Source organism: Platichthys flesus, chromosome 20 (assembly GCF_949316205.1).
Source record: "Platichthys flesus chromosome 20, fPlaFle2.1, whole genome shotgun sequence".
In the NCBI taxonomy this organism is placed as follows: Eukaryota; Metazoa; Chordata; class Actinopteri; order Pleuronectiformes; family Pleuronectidae; genus Platichthys; species Platichthys flesus.
The window spans coordinates 12600098-12619895 of record NC_084964.1 but is presented as its reverse complement, the minus strand read 5'-3'; the positions used below and the strand labels follow the sequence as shown (position 1 = coordinate 12619895).

The window sequence follows — 19798 nt, the reverse complement described above, 5'->3', positions numbered from 1 at the left end:
TGCGTTAACTTTTCACACCTCATCCAGAGGGATAGAAAGTTCTGCTTTTCATGCTAAAACCCATAAACGTAAAATTACAACTGGGAGAGGCGATGGTCTAGTGGCAGAAACTTGGACTATGGGCAGAGAAGGTCTCTGGTTCGTCTCTGGTTCGACTCCACGGAGAAACAACAAAAAGACGAACCTGGATTGATCTGTCCAAAAATCCAAGAGGATTCTCCCTACCCTGTCTACTGCCCCTGAGCAAGGCACCTTACTCCCCCAACATCTGCTCCCCGGGTGCCGTACATGGTCGCTCACTGCTCTGTGTGTCCTGCACCAGATGCGCCAAAAGCAGAGGTTAAATTTCCCTACATGCATGAGTATGTCTGTGCATGTGTTTGGGACTAATAAATGCATCTTAATCTTAAAACAGCAGCAAAAATCATGAAGCACAAGTCATATCCTAAAATGAAACGAATCAAAACATCCGCCACCATATCATTTACATTCACTTTAGCTTCGAGACAACTTTGCCAAAATATAATCTTTACCAAAAACTACTACTACTCTTATTCTTGCATCTTAATTGTTTTTTTCAATAACACAGTTTTGTTTACAACAGGAAAGTGCTGCCCTCTAGTGGCCACAAGGAACATTTTCCAGTGTAAACACCACAATGTAAACGTGCCATCTGGTGCTGAAGGCCAATCATCACCTGTGAGCAATAAGAAAAAAGGAATGTATACATCCTAGCCCTTATTTGATCTGTTACTCTGAATTTTTCCATATAATGTACAATATCCAAAGTGATGCTGTGCCTCGTTCTGCTTGTCACACTTCAAGGCAAATTTCCTATGCAAATACCGCTGTAGATTATACACTGTGCAAAAAGGGAGTGTAAAATCCTGTGCTGTGCTGAAATGACTGCCTCAAGACCCAGGCAGGAAGTGGAAACTCGTGGGGTTTCCCTCCGTTTGGGGGCCCGGCCCTTCCTCTGTGTCACAGATACAGGTCTTATCTGCAGGGAATGGGAGCAGCAGGGGAGAACAAGAAAACAACGGCATCCTGATAATCTGTGGGCGGTTCCTGCTGCTACACAAATGCGTGTTGATGTTGGCAACTGCAGAAAGCAATCACTTTTTAAGCTATTAAATGGCACAAGCAATGGCCAGAGTGCGTATAAAGATTGAGGTCATTGCCGGAATGTCCAGAGCAGCAAAATATGTGGCAATAATTCATACACCAGTCCCTTGAAAAACAGTCTGTTATCTCAGTTTTCTGTTATCAGGCGACACTGGGATGTAAGGGGCTGACTTGCTGAGTTGTCGTAAAGATGCAGCCTGCTCGGACACAGAGGAGATGACCGGCAGGGTATCTGTCACATGATCCGCGACGCCACGTAGCTGGTCGATCTTGTGTTCCCGGTCGATGATGTTGGTGGTCTCGGAGTCCAGCTCCCGAACACTCTCTTGGTAGAACCTCTGTCGGAGGCGTCTCATCTGGGGGAGCTCGCAGCATGTCTCCAGCACCACCAGGGCACACACCAGGCCCAGCAGCAAGTAGACTGGGGGAGCGCACACACACACACACACACACACACACACACACACACACACACACACACAATGGCAGCATGTTACTGATAAGATCTTACTAAGGTTTGGCCCAATAATAATGGGTGGGGTGGCAAACAGTCACGGCTTTGTTTGAACTTGTCAATCAGGGAAGGCAAAATGGTAAAATAGCATGAGCTGGTAGATAACGAAAAAATTGAAATATGTACGTAACCTTTTAAAAATGTCATACACTCTAATAAAAATATTGTTAAGAATAAAAGTATGTGCAGAACAGGTTGTCCACCACAGGGTTGTCAGTTCGTTCCCAGAATGACGATGTGTCCTTGTGCAAGATATTGAACCCTTAATTGCCCCTGATGGCTGTGCCAATGGTCTGTGATTGGGTGGGATGGAGAAAGTGCTGCACAATATAGATAAACTGTACGAATGAAACGGTGAATAGGAAAACTGTCCTGTGAAGCAGTTTGTGTGGTCATCAAGACTAGAAAAAATAACTACTTAGCATTTATTTAGTTAAAACCCCACATGAGGTGTAAGGTCAGATCATGAATCATTAAAGGGTAATTTAATTAAGAATTAAAGGGACTCAGTGTATTAAATAAGTGTTAAAAAGAAACGGGTGTAGAGCTCTTAACATTTTCGTTTTATTGTGAAGGGTACGTCGCAGTGACAGGAAGTAGTGTGAGGGATTTAGAGTAATACTGCTCTCTCATTGCCTGAAGGTAACTCAGACGGGCGCAGTGACCGGAAGTAGGGTGGGAGTGCGATGTTGACACTTGACTCACTAATAACTCCGTCTAAAGTTTGCTCAAACAAATGTCTTTTGTGTTTTTAGTGGTAAAATATTTTCCTACATATTCTCTGAGAGAAACTCGAGAAAAATTCTACCCGAACTTGTTCTGAAGTCGTGTTTGTAGCGAATGCTTTTAGCTTCAGGTGCGTGTTAGCTCATTAGCACACAGAGTTAATTTAGCATTAGCCCTCTTAACCATTGCTAAGCTAACACAACTTGTGCCGGAGGCGTCAGTTCATCGTCTTAAAGGAGGAAAACTGTGAGCATTTAACAGACCAAGAAGCTACACAGCTAACAGCTAACACCAGGGACTTCCAGGACCAGGCGGAAGAGGAAACGTCATGTCCGAACACCTGGTCACGTGAGGCCGACAGACATCAGACACGCAACTGGACCAAGGTACCTCACTTTGAATTTACTGCTCTGGAACGTGAAACTAGTTTTAGGGACTATCATGGCATTATGTGCTGGCTTGTGTGTGAGTTGTGTGTATCCAAGGGAGATATCATATGGAATTCAATCACACTGGGAGCCTGATTCAGGTTATTGTCTTATTTCCATTTAAGGGGAATTATTTCTGTAAAGGGAAAAGGGATGAAGTCTCAAAGAAATTGTGTTGTTACATTTTTGTTCATATTGATTTCAGAGACGTCTGATTACTCGTTCAACACAGGTTTTTGTTGACATGATGCTACATTTCTCTCCTGATAGATTTGGTTGTGTAAGTGTTTGCAATACAGATTGCTAAAATATTTAAGAGACGTACATAATTCTAATAGTGAAGTTGCAGTTCATTAAAGGTGAAAACAGGATCTCAGGACAGTGAAAGTGAAAGTGTGTTGTCAGAAATAAGAGAAACAAGATAACCACACCTTCAACATTAATTACTCAAGATTGGGCTAAACAGATTAAAGAACTAAGGGCCCTTCCCTGAATAAAATCTGTATACTTTGTTAATTTTTACATAAGTGTGGTTTTTATTTTATTTAATTTAAAGGATTATTCTGACTTTTCCTCTAGTACCACCATTAAGTCAAAATTGCAGGTTGGTAGTGTTGTTTTTTTTTTTTTGGCTTGCTTCCTGGATGTTTGGAGGAAGTGGCGACGCTCCATTCAGTTTGATTTACAGTCTATAGTTGGGATTCACTGTTGTACAGAATTGGACAATTCAGCATTGCTCTGCCTCGTGAAACCTGTTCTAGACCCGGGCTACAATAAAAACTGCTGCAAAAGCCTGTTGTCCATAATTGCTCAATATTTTTACTCTTGGAGATAAAAGTCTTCCGCCTGACAGCAGTGGCCATATATATTCAGCCATCGACTCACCTGTAATAGTCAGCCTGTATAGCTGCGGGTGTGGGTTGGCTTCTTTACTGTGAGTCTCTCCAGGGACATAATCTCCGAGGCCAATGGTTGTCAGAGAGATGAAACAGAAATACAGAGACTCCAGAAAGTTCCAGTCTTTCTCCAGGCTGATGAAGATCCACGCCGGGATGATGAGGAACAGCAGGGTCATCAAGATGGTGAGGCAGGTGGCGTGGATCAAGGCAAGCTTCGATTTAGACATGGCCCATCGGCGGTGGAAGTAGGACACCGGACGTTGCGTCACCACAACCATGATCCTCTGCACCACGGCGGAGAGGAAGAAGAGGGTGAAGGGGATGCCGAAGATGGAGTAGAAGATGCAGAAGGCCTTCCCTTCATCTGAGAGAGGAACGTTGTGACCATAACCTGAAAACGGAAATGAAAAATGCAGCACAGTCTTAAATATAGCAGTGAGATTCTTGCAGGCGCCATTTGGACTCTGTGAAGCTTTACAACGAGAAAGACAAAAAGACTGAATCTCAATCGAGAGCAGCATGTCTTTTCTGTCCACGACTTTAACTGTTGATAACTGTGCTAAATAAATAAGTAAATTATTCATGGAGTTTTAATTTACATTTTTTATGAAGTTAACCTATGTATGTTTACACGACAGGGGGCTGGAGGGTGAGTGGGGTCTATGTGGATTTTAATGAGTTCTTCTCAGCAGAACTAACAGCTAAACAGCCACATGGGTTAATGGAGCTCCAGGGATTTTAATTCTCATTAAACCCACAATCATTCCCCACCAACATTTCCAAACCCGCATCTATTTAGTGAATAAGAGCTGCTGCAACAACTAAAGCCTCACAAGATGTTCTTAAAGTAAATTTAAACTTTTAAACACCCTAAAAGATAACTATGTAAACTGTTTACTTTCTGTCCTTGACTGGTGACCCACAAATAATTGTTTCTCACTGACTGCTTTCCATGATAAATATAATACAACCACATAAAAGTCGGTCTTCACATTAAGTCGTTCATTTATGGCATACAAATAGTTTAATAATTCTTTCTACGATTTAAGTGTTGATCTTTATTATTTACTTTCACTCTATTAAACTTAACTGACCTTTGACTATCTTAAAGTGTAGTTTATTTTATTAGGTCACGTTTTGTTTTTTTGCTTTTACTGTTTGTTTTTACTACTATTTGCAAATATTGTACTATTGTAACTTTATTTTATTGTTGTCTTTTCTATTATTTATTACTGTGGTAGGCATTAGTCTAAAAAAAAAAAAATTCTAATTCATTTACACATCCTAGTTTTTGTTAATAACCTGTTAAGCACTTTAAATTGCAATAAATGTAATAAATGTCTATATAAATAGATTTTCGATTGATGGGAGAAATTCTACTTTATCTTCCTTCGTCTCCTTTTTTAGAGCTTTAATGTCAATGTCAATTTTATATAGCTCATTTGAAACCACTTGGGTTACAGGTGGAGTGATACGACCAAAGGACTGTTAAAACCTACTACATTAAAGTTCAAGTAATACAAATAAAATACAATTATTAATGTTAAATAAAAATATATAAAAAAGATGAATTTCTTAAATGATTCTCAGATACCCATACAGACAAGGAAACTGGTTTTACTTGCTGCAGTCACTCCTATTTAACCTGCTTTTGTTTGTCCCTCACTGATGCAACTGCTCTGTTATGTGATGAGGAACAAAATCCACAGTCCTTGTTTCATGCATGTTCTGAGTTTATCATGAGCTAATGTGAAGCCTGAGATATTCTGAAGTTACAGATTTCTGGTACATAAATGTCTTGTTGTCATTTGTACTTTATTCACTGCAGCTTAACAGGAGATCACTGTTGATGGAAACACAAGTTCCGACAACATACTTATTTGACTAACTCAGACGGCAAAAGTCTCTTATTAGATCAAGTTTCAAATACACTTTTTAGGACATTTTCAAGGTTTTGTCCTCTATCACTTCCATTGTAAGCACTATAGGGAACTTTATATAGTCCGTATAAAAAGGAGGAATGATAACAACAATCAGAAGCTGTTTCAATGTTCATAGGCAAATGTCTATTGCCTTTTATGTAGTCTTAAAGAAACGAGTTTGGTCATTTATGGTCACAGAGTTATTCAAACTTGTATTAATGCAGAAGTGATATCTTACTGTATTCTAGTGTATTATCACCATTTAGAACAAATAGATAAATTCCCGGAAGAGGTATTTTCTATAACCTGAATCGACCAACAAAAAGTTGGGATTAATGGCTAATAAGCTGTAAATGTTCCATGAAGAATAAATTATTAATCGAAATCCCCCTCAACTCAGAAATGAGACAACTTTTAATGGAGGAGACAACCTTTGTCAAGGTTGAACTTTTCAAACAACAATTATAGATTCTAGAGAATTGTTATTGATAAGTAATGTTGGACTATGAAAGATGTTTATTGAACTTTTTTGTAGAAAATAAAACATTGCTGGTTAAATTAAAGGGGGGGGGGGGGTCTTAGCCTTTGAGCCATTTGTTAGACTGAATAATAAAAACTCTTTACAAAGGCTGTCTTCACGAGGAGCTACTAAACACCTACAGCTTTGGGTTTTCACTTCCAGCCCAAGGACTATCCTCACACCGCAGTGTCTAAGAGTTGGAGCCCCTCACCTGTGTCCGGGCCTCACCTGTTGTGGTCAGCACGGTGCTGGTAAAAAAAAACGAGGACGCGAAGTCCCAGTTGCGGTCGCTTTCGTTCCCCAGCACCGAGACGCCATAGTTACTGGCTTCCAGCGCTCGGACCAGCAGCTCCTCCAGGCGCGCGTCGGACACACAGGTGTTGTTGCGCAGGAACTCCTGGCGGGCCTCCTGTAGCTGCTCCCGGAGCTCCAGCTCGTAGGGCAGCTCGATGGTGGAGAAGATCCCGGCGCCGACGATCAGGTATAAGGTGTAGCCGGTAACCAGCAGCACGAAGTTCAGCGCAGAGCGGTGTCGGTCCACGAACCCGGCGCACCAGCCTCCAGCACAGCAGCGCGACATCCTCCTGTCTCCAGTGATGGTTGACACCTGGTGTATCAATGACTTACTCTGACACGACTTTCTGCTTAGTGAGGGCTGTATTCTCTCTGTCCCATTGATGACTCCTCTTCCTCATTCCTCATGTGCCATTGGAACCGGGTTGTGACGTTGGCCATTCACTGCGCCAGGTAGTGTGAGTGCGTGTGTGTACCTGTAACTAAAAGCCCCTGAGTTGGAGTCAGAAGTTGTTTGGGATCAAGTATTTGGTCAAGTATACAGTCTCTGGAAAGGAATGCGAGACTATATGAAGTCCCAGAATGTGACTATGGCAACTTATTTGTGTATTCGTGTGTATACGTGTGTGTGTGCGTCAGCTGCATTCTCCAACAGGTTCAACAGGTTTGGTGTTTGGAGTCATAACAAAAACAGGCTCTTGACTCTTCCGGAGGCTCAAGGTCAGATTTTTTCAGAGACACAGATTTATCACTTTAGAATCTAAACTATAAATAAATAATGTTAACACATACAAAATAAAACCACAACGATAAAACTAAGTAAATACAAGAATTTAGTAGTATTGACCCTTCTGTTAGAATGAACATTGTTACTCGTAATTTGTTAAAGTAGTAGGAAAATGAGTTGCAAAATGTATTGTTTATACATTAGCCTGCTTATTATGATCATTTCTGCTCTTATTCATTGTTTATGCTATCATTAATATCTTATTACAATTATATATATTACCATTATTTCTGTTTTTATTATATCAATCAGTCTGACCAAGCTTAAAAACAACAGTTACCTACTGTGACGTAATTAGGCATATTTTCTGAAATACTCGATTGTACCTTTGTAGCCTATTAAGTATCTCAATCTAGCCTCACCTTAAACCAACTCCAATATTTAAGTACACTTGTGAGGACACACCTAATGCTTTGTTTCCCATGCATCACTTGTGCTGATAGCCTTCACCACTAGAAGCCGCTAGAGACCACAGTTACACAAACACACAGTACCAGTGTCATCAGAAAAGAAATGATTGGATTAAAAATATTTTATTGATAAATTACCAGACATCAGCTCTATTTACTTCATCAGTTTATCCTCACATGTCTCCTTTTCATATTGGGTATCTGGCAATAAATAATTATTTACAACCTTAAGAAAAGCACAAATTAAAAGCACTAAGAAGCTACTGTCATTATGAGGTGCTGAAATAATGGCTGTTGAATAAAAAGCTGATAGATGATGACATTAGCTGATTGGCTTGGCTGGGTCTGGTGCATCCTCTGATTTTCTGAAAATAATGTGGGTTGTTGTAGAGTTTCCTGAATATCCCGGCAAATATAATTCAGTTATCTGAGGGAAAACAAGATATTACATAAGTTCATCAGAAGTCATCTTATATGATAGGAATGAGTGAAAGTAACTAATAACAATTACTCAAGTACTGTACTAATGGCATCTATATTTTACCTGTGAATTTCAATTTTATATTTAACTTTATATTTATATATTATTGATAAATTGATAAAGTGAATGATCTGAGTACCTTTCCTTAACCGCTGATCAGTGGACAGGAGAAATGTTTTGCTGTCTCACCTCTGCACTCGTATCTGAGGTCCGAGAAGATGACGTGTTCCTGTGAGAAGACAAACAGTCCCAGTCGGCCTCCAGCCAGGGTGTGGTCGTACACTGCCCCCGAGTCTGTCATAATCTCCCTGCCCTCATACACCACCACCCTGAATTAGAGGACACAACAGTTTTGATAATGGAAGTGTGAGATGTTGCTTTTCCATAAAACTAAAGAATATCAGAGATTTCCCTCTTTATAATCATATGTATTTTTGCTTTAAAAATGGTCTTTTACTAATTAATTGTTATTGTAGGTTGTCAATTACCCTTTTATCTTCTATTTCAGTGGATCAAAGCATTAGTGCATGATTGGGGCCCCTGATATCTGTGTCAATTGTAATCAAACAAACGCAATATTAGGTGAATAAGCTGACAGCTAATATTTCAGTTTTAATTAACTCCTGCTGTCTCTGTTAGAACAACACAGCTACAGCTTATACAACTGATAATGGATGTATTAAATTCATAGTAAATGTGGGAATGATGCAGCACTGACAGTATTTAAAGGCACTGAGGCTGTGGGGACACTCAAATAAAATTCTGCTTGTGGCTCCATAAAGGTTTGGGCCAGCCCTGTAGGTGGATAATAGTGAGGAGATGCATTTAAAGCACTTACAATGGATCTTTGTAGCACCCATCAGAAATATTTCCGTGTCGTTCACAATCAAAGAGCTTCTTTTCAGTCTCCCATTCAAGAATCAAGCAGTCTTACAGTGCAACTGTTCAGTTCCCAGAATGCAGCATAGCTAATGCTTGCGTCTCCAAAGATGGCCTTTTTTAAAGGTACCGGAACAACTGCATTTGGCTCATACCATTGTTGTTCTCATTCCGCCTCACTTTTTCTCAGCTTGGAGGCAGAGCTTTAGCCATGCTGTTGTTCTCTAAATCCACACACACATAAACAGCATAGAACACAGGAAACTTATTGCTTGGAGGCCTTTTTTTTGTTTTCAAAGTCCATTAGTGGGAGGTGCAACTAAGCAGAAGTAGATGTGACAGGTTGAGGAGAACTGGGTACAACGAAGAGAGTGAATCACACTGTTATCATAAAATAACTCTGGGAGATTGATGATATCCCTGAGCATAAGGACATCTGAGGATGAATTATTCCTTCAAGGGTGATACTGAATGTGATTTTCACAGATTTAAGAGGTTACTCAGCAGATTGTTGCCTCATGAAAATCCACATAACCTGAGCTGGTATTGACTGAGCCCCAAATGTGTTATTTAGAGGAAAAGGCCACTTTTTTTTGTATGTTCTTTTCCTCATTTTGTACAAATCTCATTTTACCTTTCATTCGTTTTGTTTACTTCATTATATGATGAAAATCTACTTGCAGTCACTTGCAGTTATACCTGTGGTTATGAAATCACTCATTTAAGTGAAATTTACCTTAATACTGCTAATACTATCATACTGCTCATCATCCAGTTGTAGAAATGACACTTTCTACCATACAATGATGTGACTGTGACTGTCTTTGTACCTGATGAACCCAGTCTTGGGTCTGTGGGTAAGGTGCATGCGATAAGCCGTGAAGTCCTTCCAGCCAGTCTTATTGGGGTCATGCCACAGTGTTCTGACCTGAAACAGACACACACAGACGTCAGAGGAGTTAAGAATCATGTCTTATAGTATGTGATGTGTCGTTCTAACAAAGGATGATGTGTTCAGGGTTATTAAAGGGAGGGCCTGCCTCTTCCTAACTGTAAAGTGGTTTATGATGAGCAGACTACTGTGAAATGAAAAGACAAAGGGACAGAATTGCCTGGTGTCTGGTATTTCCGGTGTGCCAGAGGGCATTGCGGAGATACTCCCCTGGCCCTGTGGTGGAATTGACCAGTTTAATGGAAACGCCCGCTGTTCCAAAAGCTTTGGACGGCTTTTTCTCCCAATAGGCCTGAGACACCTGCAGAACGTGGAGGATAAAGAAGTGCACCGGTTAAGTTGATGTATATACAGTAGTAGACAGTGCAAAGTGTGATACTATAATTTTAGATATTATTGAAGGGACAGGGGAGGTCCAGTTGGCATGCAAGCCTCACCTGTTTCCACATGACCACGTAGAAGCGTTGACTGGACTGGTAGGCGAACACGAAGCCTGCGTAGTCGTCATCTCGGTTGGTGTTCACATAAAAAGTTACGCTGAAGTCCACAGCACTGAACTTGTCGTATCCTGTAACCAAGGGGACATTTTTTTTTTAACACTCCATCATTATTCTTGGAATGGGTTTCGATTTTTCTGCAATCATGAGCAATCTGACCTAAAGCGATGCCTGGGTCGGAGTTTGCTGTCTGCAGCAACTCTGTGCCCTGGCTGCGGATCACCCAGAAGGGCTCAGACTGCGTGGTGCCTTTCGGGTCCAACAAAACAACCTGAAACCTCCTGAAGTCTGTAGAGCTAATGTCTTGGTTCAGTGGACACGGATCCAGCGCATCTGGAATGCTGTCATTGTCAAAGTCGTCAAAACATGCTTCTCCGCTGCCATCACCTGAGAGAGATCGAAAGAGAGAGAGAGTGAGAGGAATAGAGAGTTTTGAGTGTAAAAACCGAGGTGTTGAGAAAATATTACTGCATGAGAAAATGCAATAATTTGCATTTGTATCATGAAATTAGAGGTGGTCTCAGTCCTGTTAATGGAGTTTCAGTAGATCAGGTTTAGGTTTCTGCAAGTGATGCCCTTATTACCTTTCAAAACCTAAAACAACACTGACCATTCAAGTCCAGCTGGTCTGTGTTGGGCACTAGTCGGCAGTTGTCCCGGTCATCAGGGATACCGTCGTTGTCATCGTCGTGGTCACAGGCATCTCCCTTCCCGTCATTATCATGGTCGGCCTGATTGCTATTGGCGATGTAGGGACAGTTGTCTAGAGAGTTTTGGAGGCCGTCCTCATCGATGTCATCGTTGTCGTCGCACATGTCCCCCACTAGGTCACTGTCAGAGTCAAGCTGCTTGCAGACACACACACACATACAAAACCATAGAATTAATTTCATTAGTGTTTCTGCGGGGGGGGTTCTTGGTTGAAACAGTGTTAAACCACATATCACCCTACATGACACGTATGCTTCTGAAAAAAGCATAAAGGTTTTCAGGGACCTGCAGTGGGTTGTGTAGAAGGGGACAGTTGTCACACTGGTCTCCGATACCGTCCATGTCTGTGTCCCTCTGGTCAGTGTTGTAGATTAAGGGACAGTTGTCGCGGTCATTCAGAACCTCTGAAGAAAGTGTTACATACACACACATACTGCAGGTGAGATGCATTTCATGTGGCTTTTACCATTTTATTACACATAAAAAGACACATTAACCAATATAAATCTAAAATGTGTTTGGGTAAATGTTATTTAATCCATAACTAAAGAATGATTTAACAGCAGGCTTTAGCCAATTTTAAAAATGCACATGATTATTATTTTTTGGACATTCATTATTTATTGTTTACATATAGACAGTTGTTTCCTTCTTTCCCCCCATTTGTTTCCCCTCTCCATCATTCTCAAGGCACTATTATCGAGTTAGTTATTTAAAGAAGTTAACTTGCTTCAACTGATATTCAAAGTTAAATACACTAGATTAAAAAACAAGACTGCAGGGAACGATTAGCTTAAGCCTAAGTTTTGGGTCATGTAATGTTGTTCTTTAGTTAAATAGAGGAAAGGGTGCAACAACACATTGGATATGTATCTAAAAGTAAGTAATAAGTTCCACGGTTCGGTGAGTAGCTCCTACCATCTCCATCTATGTCAATGCTGCAGGCGTCTCCCTCTCCGTTGCCATCGGTGTCTGCCTGCAGTGGGTTGCTATCAAACGCACAGTTGTCACAGCTGTCCCCGACCCCGTCTCTGTCAGAATCGTACTGCCGAGGGTTGTACACCAGTGGGCAATTGTCCTATGTCAAACAGTAACACAGTCATTCAACCATGCAATCATACACAGGGATGTCAATATACACCTGTTTTTTAAGACATGGTATCCTGAGAGTTGATCTCAACTGGCACCCCACCCTCTCATCTATGATGCCATCGTTGTCATCATCGGGATCACAGGCGTCTCCCTGTCCGTCCTTGTCCAGGTCTTCCTGTCCAGAGTTTGGTAGCCTGGGGCAGTTGTCCTGCAACCAATCACAGCTCAAGTTAAGTGGAAGCAAATCCAACCAGAACATTGCTTCAAAATCTGTGATATTTAAATTTAGGTGTATCTGTTTTTACTTTTTGACAGTGATAGGTCGCATTTTGCTTGCAGGTCAATATGTTGTTGGGCCATCCATCCAGGTCGGAGTCTTCGCCACACAAAAAGCCATCCCCTGCAAACCCGGTCGCGCACACACACTTGTACAAGACCTCAGATGCCAGACCCAGGTACGTACATACAGCATACTTGTGGCAGGTGTGTGTCTTGTCTTTGCAAGGATTGTATGGTTCACACACCTACAACAAACAACCAGCATCTGAGATTACACAAGCAAAGAAAGTAGTTCATACAAAACATATAAAAAATATCCCAAAATAAGGCTCAAAGAGTAAAACATGCCTGTCTGGTTTTCTGGGCTTCCTGCAGTCCGAGGCCATATGGCTGTGTGCCTTTATAACGAGGAGGACAGGGCAGGCAGTAAAACCCTGGGTCTGTGTTGACACACTCTGTAACACACACACCCTCCACTTCACACTGAAGAGATAGATAAAACATGTTCAGATAATGTACAACTGTGTGACAGGTGTTGTGTACAGAAGGAAGTTCCTGCCAGGATCAGACAACAGAGTTATAGATTAGATGTTTGATTTGACAAACATAGTATATATGATTTGGGTCTTTTACAACTTGCAAGATGTGCCAAAATTATAAAAGTTTATGACGATTCATCAAATCCATTTTGAGACATTTTATTTAAAACCAGAAATGTCAAGCGCGTGGTGGCATGACAGGAAATGTGAGGGAATCCTCAAAGACATTGGGGTTCATCCTCTGGGATCTATTAGGTCTATTAAAAGATTATAAAAATGTATTTTGAGAGATACATTTCAGTCTTGACCACAGTGGTGACAATGACATAATAAATCAATAGTGTTTTAGTTCTCAGTTCGAATTATGTTTCACATGAGTCGTTCTGTTGGGAGTTTGCACATTCTCCCTGTGTCTGTTTTATTTTTTTCCTGGTTTTGTCGTCTCTCACTATTGTCCTATAGTCTGAACATGTCCCTACCAAAGGGATAGATTCTCACTTCCGAGTTACAACCAGATTTCTGTTTATTACCTCATTTTCATCTTCACAGTGAGTACCATTGCCATTTGAACCCACTGGACAGCCTTCACACTCCCACGATCCATCAGTATGTGAAATGCACGCCACACCGGGAAAACATGGACGTGACAGCAAGCACACGTCTGAAAACATACAAGTGTGTGCACATTAATGCAGTTTGTCTGATTGAAATCCACTTTTGATTTATTTATTCTGCCCTAAGCCTCAATAATTTAATTAAGCTTATTTGTAGAATAATATCTGCTATCACAATTATAGCCTGAGATTTGTGGACATGGTTAAGTTTACCTATAGGACATGGTTGTTTGTGACAAGCGTCATAGTCCACAGAGTCTCCAGCACAAGTCTTCCCACCATTCTGGGGGGCAGGGTTCAAGCACGCTCTCTGGCGACTTGAAAGACCTCCTCCGCAAGACTCTGAGCACAATGACCATTCAGACCATGTTGTCCAGCCTCCAGCAACTACACACATAAACACATCGTTTAGTTTCAAGGCAGTTAAGCGCCACAGTGATCATGTGCAGAGGTTGTGTGGGCATTGGCACTCCGGTACTCACTTGGGCAGAGTGTGTTGTTGCAAGGTCGTGCCTCCGTGGCCCCGCCTGAGCACCCTCTGCCCCCCTTCGGTGGCGGAGGGTTGTTGCACAGATGTACCCGTGTAATGCTTCCCTCTCCGCATGTGGTTGTACAAGGAGACCAAGGAGACCAAAGACCCCAGTTCCCGGCAGCACGCACTAGACATGAAACGTGCATATAAAGTCGATTTTCATGGTATAGTTGCCTGGAAAATGAATTACAGGCCACCAACACTGTGTACACGTTCAACTAAAACATCATGTTTCCAATTATGATTATGTCTTTAGTCCAAAAGAGCAGAGGGTTTCATCTTTCTACTCTTACCCTTGGATTGGTTGGGCCCAATAAATACAAAATAACATTAAAATTAAGTCTACACATGTCCTACCCTTGCGGTCACATTTCATCAGCATGCAGCTGCGGGTTTGAACCGATGGGCCGGCACAGGACGGCATGATGCCGTTGCATGATCGGCCTCTTTGCTGCCCTCCACGTCCACAGGTGACAGAACAGTGAGTCCACTCAGACCATGGGGACCAGCCGTCTTCGTTATCTTTATACACATGGACACACATTCGCTGTTGCTGGACTTGCATCCCACTTAATGATCTAATCACGCTTCAATAATAGTTGCTGGCAAATCACACTTACCGACACAGACGGGGCAGCAACCTCCATCAATAAAGGAGGTGTAGATGCAGGAAACAGGGGGGCACGACACCTGCTGACACACCACCGTTTCATCCTTAATAAGGGAAAGAAGAGTCATGACCAATTAGTTAGAACAATATAGTCGATATAGCTATACCGTGATATTTGAACCAGATGTTTTTCCTAGATGCCAGTCCTTGCAGAGGAAAGGTATGACTCATTGATTCGGTTACTCTGCTGATCGATCTACAACAAAACCAATGAAATTTTATAAAGATATACAGAAATTAAGCTTAGCATATAGAAAGAGGCCTACAAAAGCAGTTCTGGAAATAAATTAAACCACATTGGATAAAGGTGAAACTTCCCCAACTGGTAAATATGTGTTCAATGGATTAATTTGTCTTGTTGGGAATTAAGTGTATATCCTTTTTAGTTGAGAATTAGACCAGAGGATTGATGTTACTCTCATATACGTTATATATTTTGCTATATGTGCTAGAGCCAAGAAACCATTAGCTCAGCGTTAAGAATCATGGGAAATAACTAGACAGACTTTGTCCAACTTAGCTTATGGTTCTCAGCTGTGAATATTTTGGCACTCAATGGGCCATAAACACACAAGTTTATCTTCAAGGTTTTTGTATGGATAAATCAAGATACAGGTAAAATTGAGTTTTGCGATATGAATTGTTTTTCACTTCAAAGACAGAGAAGCTGTTTCTCCATTGGTTTTTAGTCTTAATGCTGAGTTAAACAAACCATGTCCTTCTCACCACCTCTAAAGCTCACACACATTAAAGACTATAAACCAGAATATTTCTTGGCCGGAGCGCTGATTTCCTGGATGTGGTAGTTTGTTTTTACCCCTGAACAGAGCCAGGCCAGCTGTTTCCCCCCTCTTTGCAGACTTTATGCTTAGTTAAGTTAATGGTCCCCTACCTGTGGTGTGACAGCTCATACTTGGAAGGACTCAAATGAACTTGGCGAGCAAGAAGGTCCTAACAGGTGGGGAATAAACGATCTACAATCTGTCTTGAGTGTAGGTGGGAATAACTGAGAAGTATTAAGAAGTAAATGGGCAATGAAGAACTGCCGAGCTGGTTGGCAAGTTTCCCGAATTTAAAATGATTTCTTTAAGGGTTATAGGTTGCATGGGAGACGAAGACTTGAGACGTAGGATTCTGACTCTTCTTGTTCAAGGATCTTACATCAAAAGTTGAGACTTAAACATTCGGGCAAGGTTTAAATCAGATATTAGAGGCATGCTTGAATTGGAGTGTTCTGCTGCTTCTAGTTTTCTGACTGAAGAAACTAGATTCAGACGAAAGCCCACAAAACGAGGAAGACTTTGACTTGACTGATGCGAGACGTCGAATCAAAAATGTAGAATGATGTGAGACTTGACTCTGGGCCACAAAAAGAGTTAAATAATGTTACAGCCTACGCTCAGATGATAGATCTTAGACTCAATCAAAGAAATGCTCTGTGCTCTCTCATGGGTACACCTCACTGCTAATATGTCATAGTTTCATCAGATTTGTTCAACACAGACCAGACAGGTACAGGAGGTGCAGCTGTCAACCTCCCAGTCCTCTCCCTGCTCGTACACTCGTCCGTCCTGCAAACACCAGAGCTCGCCGTCTCTGTCCCTGTCAAGATCACTGTCATCACCGCCGCTGCCAGCACCACTACTGATGCTGCTGATGTCACTCTTGCTCGTGTAACTGCTGATGCTGCTGCTGTTGCTCAGCTCATCCAAAGTTATGCGCATCTCTTCATTTTCTTTAGTCTGAGAACACAAAAACACAGCATTTTGGATCACAACGTGTTTATCTGTGTTTGTATCTAGACGTATCCTGTGTTCATGCCAACATTTTAACACTGGATGTATTCTCCTGCATCCAGAACTACCATGAAATTTAACTCAAACCACAGTACTTCCTGCCAGAAAAAATTTGCTGCTTGTTCCACTTTTTACTGGAAGCTGCTCCCTGTTGGTTTTGTCGCACAGATTTTTCCCACAAGACTCAACAGCGTCACATTTAATGAACAGAGCATTAAAGAAAATGCTTGTACGTTTACAATGTTTTTGTAAATTGTCTCCAATTATTAAATAATATTGCACTTGTTTCTTAACATGTTAGTCTGACCAAGCAGTAAGATTAAATACATCTAAACCATTTTTTTCTTTCTTATGGTTTTACATCTGGTTTTTAGCCCATGTTTCATCAAAACTAAAACTTGTGTTTCTCACCACTCTCTCCAGGTCTTCGAGCAGGTTGCCAGTCACAATGCGCAGGCCGTGGATCTCCGTCAGCACACCCACCAGCTCCTCACACGGATGACGACAGGTCGACACATTGTCGACCTTTGCACTGCCTGCACCTACATAGGAGGTACAAGTGTGTGTGTCTGTGGTAGGTTTCAAACATGAGTATGCATTAATGATATATACAGATAGAAAATGCATCTGTGCAGAATTCACATGCAGGTAGATGGTGTAAGTTTTTTTAGCAAATACACATGTGAAAGCAGTTTGTGGTACCTGCATAGAGGAACATCAAAAGCCAGGAGAAACCCCTCAGCAGACTCATTCCTGTTCATACATAAATCATATATGTAGTCATCATGAAATACAGCAACCATACTGCTATAGTATAGTTGCACTACAAGCAGGACTAAAAGAGATTAAAGAAAATAGGGAATCAACCTTGCGTACCTGAGTTATTCTCACAGCTCTGCCTTTCTCCACAACTAGAAATCACAGCTGGTCGGCTCGTCCCTGCTGCTCTACAGGGGCTGTGATGGAAACTCTGTCTCCTCTTCCTTATTCCCTTGTCTCCTTGTTTCCTTCTTACCTTGGCATCAGGACCGAGATTCACCAGCGCATCTTCCTCAACAATTTGACGTTGGGCATCCAAAAGAAACAGGGAAGAGGCTGGTGAGGGAGGAATCTGAGTGGAGAACATGCAGAGCTGTCCTCTGTTAGTTAGGTAGAGAAGTCTAATGTTGTTAAGTATTTGTTTGAGAGTGTGTGTCTGCATGTGTGTGTGTGTCTGTGTGAGGCAGGAGCGGGGGCCATATATTACCCTTCTGTCTGGCGAGGAACTGGATTGCATATCTCCCAGCGAGAAGCCCAGCTGGATGGAAGGAAACGTGTGTGTGTGCATGCGTGTGTCAGTGTGTGTGCGCTGACATCTCATGCAGGCTTTCCCAGACAAATTATTTACACTCTTCACCCTCCAAACTTAATCACACACACAGGCACACACTTATTGGCGGCAGGAGTTTTCCAATATTTTAGGAGAAAGAAAACTGGCACCATTGCAAATCACTGGTGAGACGAGAGGCTTGATGTTTGTGTTTGTGAGTGGGTTTTTCCAACTCTGTTGATTTCCTCCGAAAATTGTGGGCTGAAGATGAGCAAGCTGATGGAATACAAAAACATCAACTTCCATTGGGATCATCATTTCTCTCTCTCTCTCTCTCTCTCTCTCTCTCTCTCTCTCTCTCTCTCTCTCTCTCTCCTCTCATACCTCCATAACTTTCCTCCCTCTCTCTGTCTCGCTCTCTCTCTGTTTGGTCTACTCCCTGCTGTGTCAAAGAGGCATCATCATCTTGAATCATATTTTCCATCTGTGGACTCCACTTGTGGAATAATGATTCTCACAGATGTGTGCACACATGCGTGCACACACATGCAAGCGCATGTGCCCATATAAACACCCACAATGCCTTGAACACACACAAACACACACACACACAAATTCCAACCAACTCTCTGTTTAAACACCACAACGTAGAACAAACAGGAACCTACAACACCATGTACGTGGTTTACCATTGAAGACAGTGGCAGCAGGTGCAGTATTTGATTTGAGAGTCAGAAAAGGTGCAGAAGTAATAAGTCCTGAGGGGATATAACAGGTTAAGAGTCGGGCGAGATTGCTCGGTAAAGTCCAACGTGACACTGTGGACTGATATGTCTTATGGAAGGCACATTCTATTCTTCCCTGTGTTAATAGAAAGGAAATCATTATATGGAGGGCACTCTGCTCAGAAACGTGAAACTGGCTGACTAAAGGGTGCAGGGTACCATCATGGGCTGTATAGTCTAACCTGCCAGAGCAACCGTGAAGGCACTTAATGAAACGAAAGGCTGAGGTAGAGTCGCAGTCACAATTGCCCCCATTTCTCCTCAGGCAACCAGAGCAACAGAGTCAAATGGCTTTATGCTGTCTAAGCCCTCACTGTGTGAGCAGAAGCATCAGTGCTGCTATAGGCAGGCCTGACGTTATCCTGCACCGCTCTAAGTATGTAGTGGTCAGAGACTTACATGGGCTTAAAGTAAAAGGATTTACATGGAAGGGTGCACAGTAACGCAAGAGAGCTGGACTTAGAGGACAAAGGCGTCAAGCCAGTATGACCAGGAGTTTTATTTGGGACTCTAATTTAATTAGACAATTTACTGGTACATTTTGGTTAGCAGGTGGGTAGGTAGGTAGTTAGGTATAAAAATAGGTAGTTAGATAGGTAAGTAGGAAAATAGATAGGTAGGTAGGTCGGCCAAGGGATAGATAAATAGACGGACCTATTTATCTATTCCATTTACAGCCACTGTGAGTCAGTAGCACAGGAGAGAAGCATTAATCCAGTTATCAGATCATTCTAATATTCTGCAGATTAGCTCGCAGCACGCACTCTTACAGCGCCTCTGGGATTTGTAGTCCATGATCGATGCCTTCCAGGTTTCCACCACAAATGAAAGCCTTCATATATCAAAGCCTTCACTTATTACACTCAATGAAGGTGAAATCAAAGTATAAAAAACACTCCTTAATCCCCGTTGCAACCTTTGAGCCACTCGTTTTTACCTCCTCGCCCTCCTACCTTACGTCAGAACTGGTCCGTGAGCCCTGTGGCCCGGTTCAGGTGTGTATGACTGAGGTGTTGAGTGAGGAGGTGACGCAGCAT

At 41.9% G+C, this 19798-nt stretch overlaps 2 protein-coding genes across 2 annotated transcripts; both read right to left on the bottom strand.

The window, feature by feature from the left end:
* Positions 1-66: 66 nt before the first annotated feature.
* LOC133975918 (potassium channel subfamily K member 1-like) lies at positions 67-6952 on the bottom strand. The gene is made up of 3 exons (XM_062413944.1): positions 6363-6952; positions 3679-4083; positions 67-1546 (listed from the first exon to the last, which is right to left on the bottom strand). Exons 1-3 carry the CDS (start codon positions 6712-6714, stop codon positions 1248-1250), a joined length of 1056 nt encoding a protein of 351 aa, XP_062269928.1. The 5' UTR covers positions 6715-6952; the 3' UTR covers positions 67-1247.
* Positions 6953-7706: 754 nt separating this feature from the next.
* On the bottom strand, positions 7707-17923 carry LOC133975919 (thrombospondin-2-like). The gene is made up of 21 exons (XM_062413945.1): positions 17544-17923; positions 17370-17420; positions 17079-17209; positions 16377-16613; positions 14822-14915; positions 14559-14723; positions 14152-14328; positions 13883-14056; positions 13586-13716; positions 12865-12999; positions 12543-12761; positions 12338-12445; positions 12064-12223; positions 11431-11549; positions 11045-11279; positions 10594-10821; positions 10375-10505; positions 10098-10238; positions 9816-9913; positions 8296-8435; positions 7707-8052 (listed from the first exon to the last, which is right to left on the bottom strand). The coding sequence occupies exons 1-21, from the start codon at positions 17866-17868 to the stop codon at positions 8045-8047; spliced, it is 3207 nt and encodes a 1068-aa protein (XP_062269929.1). The 5' UTR covers positions 17869-17923; the 3' UTR covers positions 7707-8044.
* Between the last annotated feature and the right edge of the window lie 1875 nt (positions 17924-19798).